The 15,908-nt window shown below is 44.1% G+C and overlaps 1 protein-coding gene across 1 annotated transcript in view; it reads right to left on the bottom strand.

Annotated features, from left to right (window-relative positions):
• Positions 1-10,941: 10,941 nt before the first annotated feature.
• The window catches only part of TRIP12 (thyroid hormone receptor interactor 12), a gene marked incomplete in the record, with an annotated part of 166,707 nt that continues 161,740 nt past the window's right edge, over positions 10,942-15,908 (bottom strand). Inside the window, 1 exon segment of the mRNA XM_073625659.1 lies at positions 10,942-12,354. Coding sequence (XP_073481760.1) covers positions 12,158-12,354 — 197 coding nt within the window.

The raw sequence follows: 15,908 nt of genomic DNA, 5'->3' as shown, positions 1-15,908 counted from the left end.
CCTACTCCCCCTGCAGCCTCTGACCTCCTGCCCCCCCCCCCCTGCAGCCTCTGACCTCCTGCCCCCCCCTGCAGCCTCTGACCTCCTGCAGCCTCTGACCTCCTGTCCCCCCCTGCAGCCTCTGACCTCCTGTCCCCCCCCTGCAGCCTCTGACCTCCTGTCCCCCCCCTGCAGCCTCTGACCTCCTGTCCCCCCCTGCAGCCTCTGACCTCCTGTCCCCCCCTGCAGCCTCTGACCTCCTGTCCCCCCCCCTGCAGCCTCTGACCTCCTGTCCCCCCCCCTGCAGCCTCTGACCTCCTGTCCCCCCCCCCTGCAGCCTCTGACCTCCTGTCCCCCCCTGCAGCCTCTGACCTCCTGTCCCCCCCCCTGCAGCCTCTGACCTCCTGTCCCCCCCCTGCAGCCTCTGACCTCCTGTCCCCCCCCTGCAGCCTCTGACCTCCTGTCCCCCCCCCCCTGCAGCCTCTGACCTCCTGTCCCCCCCCCTGCAGCCTCTGACCTCCTGTCCCCCCCCTGCAGCCTCTGACCTCCTGTCCCCCCCCCTGCAGCCTCTGACCTCCCCTGTACCATCAGCAGCCTCTGACCTCCCCTGTACCATCAGCAGCCTCTGACCTCCCCTGTACCATCAGCAGCCTCTGACCTCCCCTGTACCATCAGCAGCCTCTGACCTCCCCTGTACCATCCGCAGCCTCTGACCTCCCCTGTACCATCCGCAGCCTCTGACCTCCCCTGTACCATCCGCAGCCTCTGACCTCCCCTGTACCATCCGCAGCCTCTGACCTCCCCTGTACCATCCGCAGCCTCTGACCTCCCCTGTACCATCCGCAGCCTCTGACCTCCCCTGTACCATCCGCAGCCTCTGACCTCCCCTGTACCATCCGCAGCCTCTGACCATCTCTTGTCTTATATCACGTCTGCAGTCTGGAGTGGAGTCAACAGTGGGAATGCCGCAGGGATGGGGGTCATGGGAGAAGTCAGACATGTATGGACTGTGGAGAGGAAACTACAGGATGAAACCAGAGTCACCGAGCTGGAGCCGACTGACTGAGCCCTGTAAGGTGCACCTGAGAGGAGGTCAGTGACAGCGCCGCCAGGCCTACCTAAGGGGGGGGGGGGGGGGGGTCAATACAATATTGTAAGGGGGCACTGATATATAAGTTTCCCCCTTATATCAGTAAACCCCCTTACTTTAGTGTTTTCTTTCTGCGGAAGGTAGTCTCTGGTCACCAGAGTCCTTCCCACATTCCCAGAGTTCCCCTTTACATCATAGTCTGCAGGATTCCACCTTACAGTGCAATGGGGAACTCTGATGTAAAGAGGAATGCAGTGAACTCTGATATAAGTGGGGTCTCTGGTTACCAGTGTTCTCCTTTTATATCAGAGTTCCCGCTTAGATCATGATCTGCAATGTTCCCCTTTATGTATATAAGTGGGGTCTCTGGTTACCAGTGTTCTCCTTTTATATCAGAGTTCCCGCTTAGATCATGATCTGCAATGTTCCCCTTTATGTCAGAGTTCCCTTGCACTGTAAAGGGGAATCCTCCTGATATATGGGGGAACTCTGTGTTGGGTTATATTAATTTGACCTTCATGTAAATGGAGAAATATGGTTTCTGACTTTTGTTTAACTTAACACATTGCTAATAGCAGTTTATAGCTTAAATATTGATATTTGCACTGAAAACTGCCATTTACGGCACCTTTTTTTTTGCAGTGTCAATAAAAAATGTGCCAGTAAATGGCATGATTTTTGCCTTGAAAAAAATTGCTGCTGTTTGTAAAAGCCATGTCTCTCTTATTTATATATAATACACTCTTCAAATGTGTTTTAAAATGCATGGTTTTCCCTTTTGTGAACAAGAAAATAAAGACGTTATGCAGTTGGGCTGGTATAAAAATACTATGGGGCTGGTATGAAATTATTTCCAGGGCTGGTTTTTATTCCCAGTCCGGCCCTGGCAGCCATCACCGACAATCACGCTAGGTCTTATTTTTGGGGAAACAGGGTAGTACCTTGGGCCAGGTGGCACATGAGGGAGTTTTCAAGTTGCCTTCTTTAACCTATGAGCTGGGCTGTCTATGGATCAGAAATCTTTGTGCCTATACAAATTCAACAAGAACTGGAATTTTGAACATCGGCACTGTGCTTCTTTCAGAGGCATTCCTCTCAGCCCAGGAGATACAATTCTGATGCCAGTCGCGGGGGCTGGGAAGTCCACAAACTGAAGATACAAGTCAAGGCCATTGGAACGCTGTGAAGCGCAGACTCCCCAAGTATCTTGAATGGAAGTCTTTTCTAGCATTCCAAGCCTTTCAGGATCTTCAAGGGGGCTGAGTAAGGTTGACAAGACAGTAGTAGCCTACATTGCCTGACAAAGGGACACCAAATGTCTTTTCGGGTTACATCTTGGAAAGAAACTTTGCGTGAGGCAGAGAACCATTTCGTCAGTTAAGGTTGGTCTTCTTGCCAGTGAAGCAAAATCTAATTATTGGTTCGGTTTGGCAGAATATTTTCTCAACGAGTGCCCAATACCAATATTGGCCCTATGGGGCATTCCCGCAGTAGTTCTCAGGGAGACTTCACTGAACATGCAGCTTCTGATATTTACAACAGGATACCAATGCAAAGACTGTCATACAAGGTAGGTTCACAGTGCCATGGAATTTTCTGTTTGATCTTTGTCTCTGGTCAAATGAAATCTTTTATGGCAAGGTCAGTTACAGCACCCCAATCCAAAGAGAATACTTTTAATAGCCTGGCTATGGAATAGGCTACACTAGAGGTGCAGGGATTCTCATCTGAGGTTGTTCAGACCTTGATGACCAGAAGATCATCCATGAACAATACATAGGAGAGGATATGAAAGAAGTTTGTTTTGTTTGCTCAGCAAAAGCTTTCTCTCCTGCGTTCCCTGCTCTAGGCAATATCCTTGACACATTACAGTCAACGCTAGAGGTTGGTCTGGCATAAAACTCCATTTAAGGTACAGATCTCTACTTTATCTTTCCATAGGCTGCAGATGGGTGCAAAAGCCAGTGACCAAATGCTTCTTTCAGATGACAATCTATATATGACCTTGAGGGAAATCCTTGTTCCCTCTGTGGGACTTTGGCTTGCATCTTAGAGCACCCATTGCTCCAAAAGGTTTCATTTCCATTGAAGTACCTCACGGTAAAACTAGTTCTCCTGACAGCAACTACTTCAGACAGAAGGATGTCGAAGATTGCAACACTTTCCTGCAAGGGTCCTTTGGTGTCCTTTTTTTGTTTCTGTTTTTTTTTTTTTTTTTTACCAGATAGGGATACCACGTCTATCTCCAAAGTTCAATTTTAAAGTGGTATCCAGTTTCCAGAAAAACTGTGAAGTAGTCCCTCTGAGTTTCAAACGAGAGTCACTGAGTGCACAGCAGGAAGACTTCAGTTTTCTTACACATGGTCGAGTTATTAACAGTGTACTTGGTCAAAGGAGGAAAGTGTACAATCTTTTCATTTAGCCATCATGCCCTCAAGAGTCATCCACTCTTGGGTTACCAGGGTGATTAGATTGGCATGCAGGAAGCAAGCTTTTCTGCTCTGAAACAATTACAAGCCTATTTGACAAGAGGGGTGGCAGCCTTTGGAGCAGTTATGCCAGGATTGCTTGTAAGATATAGGTAAGAGCTAGCTTGAAGGTCTAGTGCGGTCTTCATTCAAGCTTACAAACTATGTGACCAGCAAGTTTGGGACAAGAGAGATCAATTCTTTCTGGCTTTAGCAGCTTTTCTTTGATTGTCAGTGTTTCTTTACATTTGTTCTCTCCCGCCCTATATTAGCTTTGGTATATCCCGTTGTGTGCCGACGTGAGGTGGGCCAGGAAAAATGTTATCAAATACTTACTGTAATTTTCCTTTCCTGGCCCATCCTCACGTCAGCACAGGACTCCCTCCCTAGTGGCCTGTCGCAGGCTAAATTATCGGAAAAAAAAGGTTCTAAACCCTTACTCACCCTATGCTAAACTACAAAATACAGTTTTGTTCATAAATCTACATACCCTGACAGAATTTATGATTTCTTGGCCACTTTGCAGAGAATATGAATGATAACACAAACTTTTTTCACTCATGGTTAGTGTTTGGCTGAAGCCATTTATAATGGATCATCTGTGTTTACTCTTTTTAAATCATAATCACAACAGAAACTACCCAAATGACCCTGATTAAAAGTTTACACCCCCCAGTTCTTAATACTGTGTATTGCCCCCTTTAACATCAATGATAGCTTGAAGTATTTTAGGTATTTGTGGATGAGGCTCTTCATCTTCTCAGATGGTAAAGCTGCCCATTCCTCTTGGCAAAAAGCATCCAGTTCCTGTAAATTCTTGGTCCGTCTTACATATCCCCAGAGTGGTTCAATGATATTAAGGTTGGGAGACTGAGGTGGCCACTCCAGAACCTTTACTTTATGCTGCTGTAGCCAATGATTGACTTGGCCTTGTGTTTTGGTTCATTCTCATGTTGGAATGTCCAAGTACGTTCCATGCACAGCTTCCTGGCTGATGATTGCAAATGTTCTTACAGTATTTTTTTTATATCATACTGCATTCATCTTGCCATCAATTTTGACCAAATTTCCTGTGCCTTTGTAGCTCACACATCCCCAAAACATCAGCGATCCACCTCTGCGTTTCACAATAGGAATGGTGTCTTTCATCATAGGCCTTGTTGACTCCTCTCCAAATGAAATGTTCATGGTGGTGGCCAAAAAGCTAAATTTTGGTCTCATCACTACAAATGACTTTGTGCCAGAAGGTTTGAGGCTTGCCTCTGTGCCGTTTGGCGTATTGTAAGTGGGGTACTTTGTGGCATTTGCGTAGTAATGGCTTTCTTCTGGTGACTCGACCATGCAGAGCCCATCTTTCTTCAAGTGCCTTCCTTATTGTGCATCTTGAAACAGCCACACCACATGTTTTCAGAGAGTCCTGTATTTCTCCTGAAGTTATTTGTGGGTTTTTCTTTGCATCCCAAATAATTTTCCTAGCAGTTAGAAATATTAGTTGGTCTACCTGATCATGGTTTGGTTTCAACAGAATCCCTAATTTTTCCACTTCTTGATTAGAGTTTGCAGAGTCTGCTGATTGACATTCTCAATTCCTTGGATATCTTTTTATATCCCTTTCATGTTTTATACAGTTTAACTACCTTTTTCCCCCAGATCCTTTGACAAATCTTTTGCTTTCCCCACGATTCAGAATCTAGAAACGTCAGTGCAGCACTGGATGAAAGATGCAAGGCTCTTTCAGGAGTCCAGAAACTAATTGACCTTTTATACACACACACACTAATTACAAGCAAACAGATCACAGGCGAGGATGGTTACCTTTAATAGCCATTCAAACCCCTTTGTGTCAACTTGTGTGCATGTTATCAGGCCAAAATCACCAGGGTATGTAAACTTTTGATCAGGGTCATTTTTGTAGTTTCTTTTGTCATTATGATTTAAAAAGAGTAAACAGTTGATTAATAATAAATGGCTTCAGCCAAACACTAACCATGAGTTGAAAAAAATGTTTTGTTATCATTCATATTCTCTGAAAAATGGCCAAGAAATCAAATTCTGCCAACGTATGTAAACTTATGAGCACAACTGTAGGTTTTGGAGTTCACCCTAAAGAGACCCTGTCATGATAGAATTATGGGATCTGTCGTTGTTGTGCAGACATTGTTGTATATACAGATACACATTTCAGGGCTGTCATCCCAAACCTAAGCAGCATGTACAGTAGTCATTGGCGTATTAGGACATCTGATATACACACACTTGTTAAGTGAATAACCAAGTAGTGAAAACAAGTATCTGGATAACAGCCCTAGTCTGCACCTTCAAAAAAATGTTCAATTACCATTCCCATACTTCTCTTGGTTTCCTTTTAGTATTAAATCAAATAAAGAAAAGCTACTAGACCTCATACTTGTTATTCAAATCATCATAAGTCATTCTATCTGGTCCAGGCCACCACAGCAACACAATTTAAAGGGCCTGTGGTCTCTAAGCTTGCTGCACGGTTTTTATTAGATACAACAGTGTTAAACTATGCAAAGGTTTTTATACCTGGAGGATCCCTGTGCACTCAAAGTTGTGCTCTACTACAATGGATGAGAACTGACTAGTTCTAAAAAAATATATTCTGGTCTGTTCAGACAGATTGTACTGTGCTACATTCATTGCAAGTGGTCAAAACCATCGGAACGTCTTCGACAGTAAAGATCATGGATTTCTATGGGGAATAGGATGTTAATACACCCCGACAATCCACTGAAGGTAGCCAAAAGGTTGTGGTCATATTTGTCAAGAGATTGAAGAGTTTAGAAAAGCTAGAAATGTCATCTACCAAATGGGTTCAGATAGTTATGACCTCAGCTTTCAACGTGTGTAGCACAGACCACTTTTACCTGTGTACACGTTCATGCTTTAAAGCATGTTTAGACTCATTTAGGTGCATTTATAGTGTCCAGTTGGATCCTGGACACACAGAATTCTGTTTTCGCTAAACAGTCTGCACCTACAGTGCCTTGAAAAAGTATTTAACACCCCTTGAAATTTTCCACATTTTGTCACGTTTCAACCAAAAATGTAAATGTATTTTATGTGATAGAGTCTAGACCAGTGATGGCGAACCTTGGCACCCCAGATGTTTTGGAACTACATTTGCCATAATACTAATGCACTCTGCAATGCCTACAAAGGAGGGAATTCCTTGGGACCCCCAGGTCACCAGAACTAGTGTCCCATTGGAAGATTTCACCGCTATTACTTTTCTGGGGAAAACCCAAACAGTGGTATTTTCCGTTTACTTTAAATGGTAATGGTGAGAGAGAGAGAGCGAGAGCGAGAGCGAGAGAGAGCGAGAGCGAGAGCGAGAGCGAAAGCGAGAGAGAGAGCGAGAGCGAAAGCGAGAGAGAGAGCGAGAGCGAAAGCGAGAGAGAGAGCGAGAGCGAAAGCGAGAGAGAGAGCGAGAGCGAAAGCGAGAGAGAGCGAGAGCGAATTTCCTTAACAGGGGCCCAAACAGCAATTGTTATGGTTATGTCCACCCTCATATCCAAGATGCTGCCCATACTGATTCTATGTCTATAGTTTGGAAACGATCTAGAAGTTGAAAGACAACTCTTGAACACACGTTAAAGTGACTGTAAAGTCTCATTTTTTTTTTTTTTTTTTTAAATACAAAACATGTTTAAACTTCCTCTGTGCAGTTGTGGTTGTCCTGGCCCCTCCCTCTTGTTAGGTGCCCCCACAGCAAGCAGCTTGCTATGGGGGCACCTGAGCCGAGTCACAGCTCCCTGTTTCCATTCAGACATGGAGGTGCGGCCTGGCCCCTTTCTATTCTCATTGGCTGACATACTTTGACAACATTTGGAGCCAATAGCTCCGTGCTGCTCTCTCAGCCAAGGAGGGGAGTGCCAGACAGCCGTGACATTCCTACAACATCGCTGGAGCTAGAGGGGGCTCAGGTATTAGGGGGCTGCTGCATACAGAAGGCTTTTTATCTTAATGGAAAGAATGCATTAAGATGAAAAACCTTCTGACTTTACAACCACTTTAAGACTACATGCTCATGTACAGTTTGTGAATTCTAAAGCAACAGAGAATCAAAAGGCCACATGTTGATCTTTTTTTTCCTAAGTGTACCGTATATCCAACTATCATACAAACTTTTCAGCATTGCAGACAGACATGGACAAATTTGTTAGTACTCTTCCTACAGCTTATTGAAACAATGCTTCTTTCCTCCTGAAAAAGTTATGAAATTAAAAAGGGATTGTCTCATCTATCCCTGCATGCTTACAGCAAAAAAACAAACAAAAAACAAAACAAAAAAGTCTGAAAAAAGATAAACTTTGCCTTATTGTAAAGATATGGTAAAATGGCCTGGGTAGATTTGTTGGTATCCCTAGAAAAGATCATAAATAACTAGACCATAGCGAAAATTCAAACAGTTTTCTGTAATTCATCACACGTCTTTAATCTTGTGATCAGTCATTAAGCCTATTTAATTAGAGAAAAATAGATACTCTGCTGTCTGATATTGTGTGCACCACACAATGGACCAGAAAAAGCAAGAGAGAGCTTTGACTGAGGAAATCAAAGGTAATACCATCTCCATCCAAGCAGCTTAAAGGTTCTGTGAATACAACTGCAAAATATGAAGTAGTTATAAGTTCATGGAAATGTAGCCAACCTCCCTGTACATGGCCACAAAAGCTAAATCCCCAGATTGAACAGAAGTATACAGAATGGTAGACCAGAAAATGTCCAACAGAGAGAGATACAAGCTGAAATCCAAGATGAAGGTACCTCAGTGCCTGATTGCACCATCCAGCAGAGAGTGAGAGTGGGCTCAAAGGATGAAGAACCAGGAGGACTCCACTGTTGAAACAAAACAAAGCCAGACTGGAATTTGCCAAAATGCATATGGATATACAATGCTTCTCAGAGAATGTACTCTGGACAGATAAAACAAAACTAGATTTTTTTGTAAGCCATGTCAGCTGTTTACAGATGAAAAAAAAACAAAAAAAAAAAACAAAAAAAAAAAACACAAAGCTTTTAAAGCAAAGAATACTGAACCTACTGGAGGAGTCTGTTATGCTTCGGACCGACTTTACTGTATCTGGCAGAGGGTCCTTCGCATTTGTGCAGGATACAGTAAAATCCAAACTATCAAATAATTCTAGATTGAAACAGAATGGCAGTGTCAGAAATCTCAGTTTTATTTACTTGCCAAGGGTCCTTAAAACAGGACAATTAGCAAAACAAACTGTTAAACAAAAACAACAAAAAAACAAAAAAAAATTGGACTATTCTGACATGACCTTATGGGAGCCCTGATCTCTGTAGCCTATCAAACATCTATGGAAAGCACTGAAACATGCAGTCTGTAGAAGGCATCCTTCAAAGTTGAGATAACTGAAACCGCTAGCTTAAGTGTGGCCCAAACTGTAAGGTACAAATGTCTCATTGAGAGCAACAAAAATCGCCAATTTCCAGTGATTGTCTCGAAAAGTTGTGCAGCAAAATATTAGGTTAAGGGTCTCATTTATGTTCATGCACTTTTTTTTTTTAAAATATTATGATAAATTACTCAACTCAAAAGCAAAGTCTGATTCTTATTAAATATGGAACAATGACGGATGCCAATTATTTTGGTTAGGGTTAGAACTAGTGTCCTCATTGGAAGATTTCCCCTCTATTATTTTTCTGGGGACAGCCCAAAATGTGAAATTTTGTTACTTTCACATTCAATGATAACGATAAACAGGACAAATTGGGAGGATGAATATCCTTAACAGGGGCACAGACAGCAATAAAAACTGATAAACGTTCTAACCCCTCTCCACTCTAGCCAAAACTAAAGTTTTGGCTAGAGTGAAAAGCCAGAAACAAGTACATCCAGTGAATTGGAGTTTTCTGGGTGAAAATCTTTATAGGCTTGTATAGGAATGGCATCACTGAATGCACATTAATAGGATGGGCAGAAGATCACACCAGCTGAGGAAAGGAAAAAGAAGGTTACAAAGGGCATATGAACACCAAAACTGAATAACTGATTATTGAAAGAATATTGCCCACTGTGAACCATTTTCCATTCCTGCTGTAACATGCAGATAGGAGTCAGAATAACATGTCTGAATTTTCCAAAAACAAATCTATAGAAGTGTGATGCTATGAAGTCAATGTGGACTAAAATATCTAACAAATGCATACAGCATCTTACTGTTCTGATGGTAAAAGGGGCTCCTACAAGTGCTAGGTAGGTGTACCCTATAAAATAGGGTGTAGTGATTTGTTAAAATTAAATGCGTGTTGTAAGTTTTAAAGCGCAACTCCACTTTCATTGGGGGAAAAAAAAAAAAAATTAACAAATGAAAAAAAAAAATAAATGCATATACAATTATGACAAGTCATATTGTAACTAAAGGTTAATAAAAATACCTTTACTTTTTAATCTGCAGCTCTGTAATTTTCTGTAAAATGCATGACAATATGGCTACCTGGGAGGTGTTCCCCAAGAAATGCAATTTCCAGCTTGTGCAATTTGCTTAGTGATTTTCCCAGAAGTCTACACTAAGATACACATCAGATTTTGAGCACCCCCTGCAACAAGTCTAAAGGGATGCAGACCCTGCAGCTTTCCTTGCAGGTGCAGCAGCTAGCTTATATTAAAAAAACCCACTTCCACAGACTCACATGGACACATACAAACTGCTATTTCTTTAAAATAAAGGTAGGAATCTACTACACATAATGGACAGATTAGAGAACAGCACCCAAAGAAAACATTTTGAATGGATCCTGAAAAAAATCAAGAGCTGAAATGATTTAAGCTGGCCATAGATGGATCAAAATTCAGCCGTTCAGCACAGACCTGACAAATTTTGATCCAGAAGCTGATCGCTGGATTGACTTCTGTCGAATTGGAATGTTGGATCGGTTGTTGATTAGTGTATTATGATAGCCGTAAGTCCCACTGTCATAAAAGAACGTCCCAGTGATGGAAGATGCCTCCATCTACTTTGCTTGTGCAGATGGAGGAATCCATTCGTCCCCCCCCCCCCCCCCTCAACCCGCTGGTTGAATGAAAAAAAAAAAAAAAAAAAAAAAGTAAAAAACGAATTATCTATGGCCAGCTTGTATTCTATGGTGTCCTACGTACATAAGCAAACTGCAACAAGGAATAACCCAGTGTTCTCTTAACCAAAGGTCTTCTTCTGGTGTGAACACAACAGACAGGAAGCATGTTTAAAGCACCCTGGGAACTAAATTCCAGGGTGCTTCAAGGCTTGAGTTGGTTGAGTGTCTCTATCCAAACAAAAGGTTTACTTTTCAGCTGGATTTCTTTTTAAATATGAACCTGGACAGTGCACAAGTACAGTAGAATGGTATTTAAATTCAGGAAGAAAACATGCATGAAGCAAACTTTTTTTCTGCTTTATTTATATTCAGGTAAAAACATGAACCTGATGAAGATTATTGCAGATCTGAGAAATCAGCACATAGAACAGGACATTGAGAACATTTGCTTTCATTTGTCAAAATATTTTCCATCCCCCCTTCCCAAAGAACCAGAAAAAAAAAAATCTTAAAAAAAATATAATAATAATAATCTGAAGAGGAAAGAAAATTAAACAGGGCATTTAACTATTTTTTATATTTTTTTTTTTAAAATGTACATTAAATTGAAATGCTATGGCTGTATTACAATAAATACAGGCCAGCCACGTTTCCTTTAAGTTTTACATTTTAAACAAATCAAAGAAAACAACAAAAAAAAAAGAACAAACACTCAGTTCTGTATATACTGTGTAAACAGTTTAATGGATCCTGTAAAAGGCCAGTATAAACCATGGACTCTCTGCTGCCACACTGACCAGCAGCACCATGCACTTCTGGAAAGCGCCAGCTAACAACCACCTCAAGTCTTCAACTAGTCCTTAGAGGCGGGGCTTCATGAAAACTAACAATGAGGCTTCTTGCCATCAAATCTGCACACGCAGGAAACAAAATTGCACATAAAAAGTTATCAGGGAAGCTGCGTCAAGTGAGAAAAACACTCAACTAAATAACTAGACTTTTTCTTTAAAGAACAGGCTTTGCATCCCCCCCCCCCCCCATGTACTTGTAGGCAGAATCTGCATTGCAATGGGTACAACTGGTGGAGGGTGAGATCTTGTGTATTTAGCTTGATGGATACACACAGACGGGGATTTTTAAACTGCACAGCAATATTTATTTTTTTTCCAGCTTCAAAAACATCCCTTCCTTTTTTTGGATATTGTTTTTAACATCCCTCCTCTTTTAAAGTCACACGGCAAAGCAATTTAAAAACTTCACTCTTCAAATAAAGGATAATTTAAGCAGAAGAAAAACTTTCTAAACAAACATGTCATGGATTTTCAAGCCTGATCAGTTTAGGCGTCCAGGGGTAATTTAATGGAGCTAGCACATCTTTTGTCTTTTTTTTTTAATCTTTTTTTTTTGTAATTTTTGGATGAGCTTGTAATAATCTGCATCAGTTTTCTCTACAACAAGGAGGGCTTTGCCGCCTTGACTCTGTTGATACTTTTAGAAAAAAGTACTCATGATGTGTTTTCCTTTGTAGTGGGCTCCATGGAAAGTTTGTGGATCAGGAAAGGTGGAATGACTGTTGCCCTTCACGTGCAGCGATTAACAGTTTCTCACGCATAATATCAATGCTAGAATAGTCTGGCAACTTAAGGTAGTTGACGCAGGTCATAACAGAGGGCAGGAAATCGTCTGGGTTTTCGGTAGATTCGAAGGTCTTGCGGACTATGGTGAGAGGAGGGTTCAAGGCCCGGAAGCCTATGAATGAAACAGGAAGAACAAGTTGGTTAGGACAGGTTACAACATCAACCTGGAATGCTTAAAGTGTAAGGAAATCTTAATTAACTTCTTCTATTTAATAACTTTTGGTCTGTTAGATATACATTTGAATGCACTTATAAAAAAACTTAAGCCGGCCATAGACCGTTCCAATCTCAGCCGGCTCAGAAGAAACTGGCTGATATTCGAACCATGTATGGGCAGGCTGAATGTACCCAAGAACACAACGGCTAGGCAGGAGGGATTCCCATCTTTGAAAAGTTAACTCAAAGAATACGGGGCAGGAGGACACCACTCAGACCACAAAAATATAGTGTTAAAACAAGGAGCCGAGTACATTTCTGAAAAGATGAGATATTTCTCAAGTTGTCTTCCAGGACGGCACCCTGAGAGATGACTGGTCCCATCTGACAGGAAACACAATCAACAAAGAGGTTAAAACCCCCGCCCCTCCCTGTGCTCCTCAGTTCTTGATTGCGTCTCCCCACAGCGAAACCATTTATTTTTCTCCTAAAGACCCGAGGCCAAGCTTGGGTTGTGAAGCTTTTTGGGTCTGGTAGGATTTTTCCCTTCCCGGGGGGGGGGGGTTCTCCCCAACTTCTCAAGGGGGGCAGCAGACTTGGAAAAGCCCCCCTGACCCCCAGGACCCTGGGTACAGTGGGGTACCTAGAACTTCAGGGACCACTTTCTTGCTCCCTCCCCTTAGCTGGCAGGGAGCCTGAAAGAAAACTTTTGAAGTTTAAAACGTGGAAACGTAGGTGCCCCTTCAAGGAGGAAGAGAAAGAAATGTCCTTTAAGACACTTACCATCAGGGACCCAGATGGATTGACGAGCCGAGACCCTCTTGCGCAGGGCCTGGGAAGCAAATGTACCAGCTATGAGTCCTGCCTTGGCTTTGACTTGTGTGGCGAGGAACGCAGACATGTGGGTCACCAAACTAATGGATCATGTGTCACGACAACCTCCAAGTCCAAACAGGTCTTGGACATTTTAGAGGCGATTGGTAGGGCAGCAGCCTACCTGGCAGATGTGGCAGTTGAGATGGTGCGTACAACCGCCAAGACTGGTGCCCTTTTGAATTCCGCAAGGAGAGTCTTGTGGGTCAAGACCTGGGATGGGGACAGCTCTTCCAAGACTCGGCTGTGTGGTCTTCCATTTGAGGGTTCCCTGCTCTTGAGCACTGGGTTGATCAGGCCCTTTCTAGGTCTACAGAGGAAGGCAAGAAATTTCCCATTAAACCTAAGAGGGATAGAGGAAGTTTGAGACCCCCAGGCTAAAAACCAGTTTGGAGCTAAAAAAAAAGGCACGTTAATAGGCGTTTGGGGGGGGGGGCCGGGGGGATTTTGTGTGTTGGCAAAGGCAAGCAAAAGGGAGGTCTTCTCTTCCCCAGCCACAAGCCTGCCGACAAGGATACCAAGTGATGTAAGGGTAGGGGGAAGAGTTTGCCACTTTCTCAGTGGGAAAGGATTTCTCCAAGTCCCCACATCCTGCAGACTGTAAGAGGGATACAATTGGAGTTTCGTTCCTCTCCTCCCCCAAGTTTCCTTTTAACCCACTTACCCAGGGACGCTCAGAAAGCAGTGGGTACCTTGCAGTGTCAGACAGCTGGCAGAGCAGGGGGTCATAGTGCCAGTCCCAGCAGGACAGTGCGGACAGGGATTTTACTCCCACATCTTCATAGTTCCAAAGCCCTTGGGAAAAATACAGCCTCATTATAAATATAAGGAGGCTAAAAAAAAAATGGCTATCTTCATGTCCCCTATCTTCCCAGAGCACCAGACTTTTCTAAGGTTCGCTATCCCCTTGGAGCAGGGAGTGCAGCACTGGCAGTTCTCTGCCCTACCCTTTGGACTGGCAGCCAATCCAAGAGTGTTTACAAAGATCCTGGCAGAGGTGGTTGCATTCCTTCATCACCAAGGGTAATGCTGATCCCCTATCTTGACGACATACTGGTTTACAACCAAAATCGAGATCTCCTTCTCTCCGACCTGGCCAAGGTAGTGAGAACCTTGGAGTCCCTGTGATGGATCATCAGCCAGGAGAAGTCCTCCCTGGTTCCTGCCCAGACCAAGGTCTATCTAAAATTCCTGGTGGCTTTAAAAGCAAAAAAGCCCCAGGGGGAAGGTAGAGGGCCCTATTTCAGCAGTAGCATCCCTTCTAGATTTAGAAGAAGTCTCTAACAGAGGGGTCATAAAAGCTTCTCGGGCTGATGACTTCCTGTATCCCAGCGGTCCCATGGGCTCAGCTCCATTCCTGGACTCCCAAAGCAATTCTCCTATCCTCTTAGGATGGGAAAAGAGGATGCTGGACAACAGGGTTCCCGTTCCAGCAAGGGTAAAGGAGTCTCTACAGTGGTGGCTCTATCCTCAGAGGTTGGGGGAGGGCCACCTTTGGGCCAACTCCAACCCCTCAGGATAACAACAGATGCAAGCGGCTGGGGGACACACTTAAAGGAACTTCGAGCCCAGGGCCCCTGGAACCAGAGTCAGAGGAGCGCTTCCTCCAACTTCTGAGAACTCTTAGCAGTCAGAGAGGCCTTAAAAGCCTTTGAGGAAAGAATCAGGGGTCGGGAGGTCCAGATCCTTTCCGACAACGCAACCGCAGTAGCATCCTGAATCATCAAGGAGGCACCAGATCTCACGCTCTTTTGACCCTGGCTCTGGAAGTCCTAGTGTAGGCAGAGCAGCGGATCCCCTCTATTTCAGCAGTATATATAAAGGGGGCATACAACGTTGAAGCGGACTACCTCAGTTGGCAGCCGATTCTACAGGGGGAGTGGATATTGAACCCCCCGAAGTGCTTCTCCTTGTATGCCGGCACTTCGGCAACCCAGAGATCGATCTCTTTGCCAGAGCAGAAGGAACAGAAGAGTGAAGAGATTCTTCTCACTCTCCCGAGAAAGGGGGTAGACGCGCTGTCCAAGGTTTGGGACTTCCGCTTGGCATATGCCTCCCCCCCCCCCCTTAGCTTCTGCCATATCCCCAGGATCAGAGCTAAGTTTCTCACAGGGCAGACTGATTCAGATTGCCCCATGGTGGCCCAAAAAGACCTGGTTCCCTTCAATGGGGAAATCGGTCCAAAGCTCCCCCTCAGCGTCTTCCGGATCGGCAGGACTGCCACCCAGATCCCGGCTTCTTCAGGCTGACGGCTTGGCTCTTGAAAGGGAGAGCCTGCGAAAAAGGGGTGTGTGCTGAGAGAGTAAATCAACATTCTTCTTTTAAGTAGGAAGGCCGGTTACCAGGCGTATTTACACAAAAGCCTGGGGGAGTCTTCTCGTGTTGGTACCAGGCGAAGGAAACCTCCCAACAAGAGATCCCTCTATCATCCTGACTTTATTCAGGATGGTGCGGATCAGGGGCTGGCGACCAAGACGCTTAGTGTTCAGGTCGCAGTCTTGTCCTGTTTTTTGGACAGGAAGTTGGCTCTGGACCCCCTGATTAAAAAGGTTCTTGTCAGCTAGAGAGACTGTCCCCAGTGCAGATGAGCAAGTGTCCGCCCTGGAACCTTACGTTAGTCTTGGAAGCCAGGGCACC

This window comes from Aquarana catesbeiana, linkage group LG04 (genome assembly GCF_042186555.1).
Source record: "Aquarana catesbeiana isolate 2022-GZ linkage group LG04, ASM4218655v1, whole genome shotgun sequence".
NCBI classification, from domain to species: Eukaryota; Metazoa; Chordata; class Amphibia; order Anura; family Ranidae; genus Aquarana; species Aquarana catesbeiana.
Note: the sequence above shows the minus strand (reverse complement) of the source record. Positions and strands in the feature narration are given on the sequence as shown.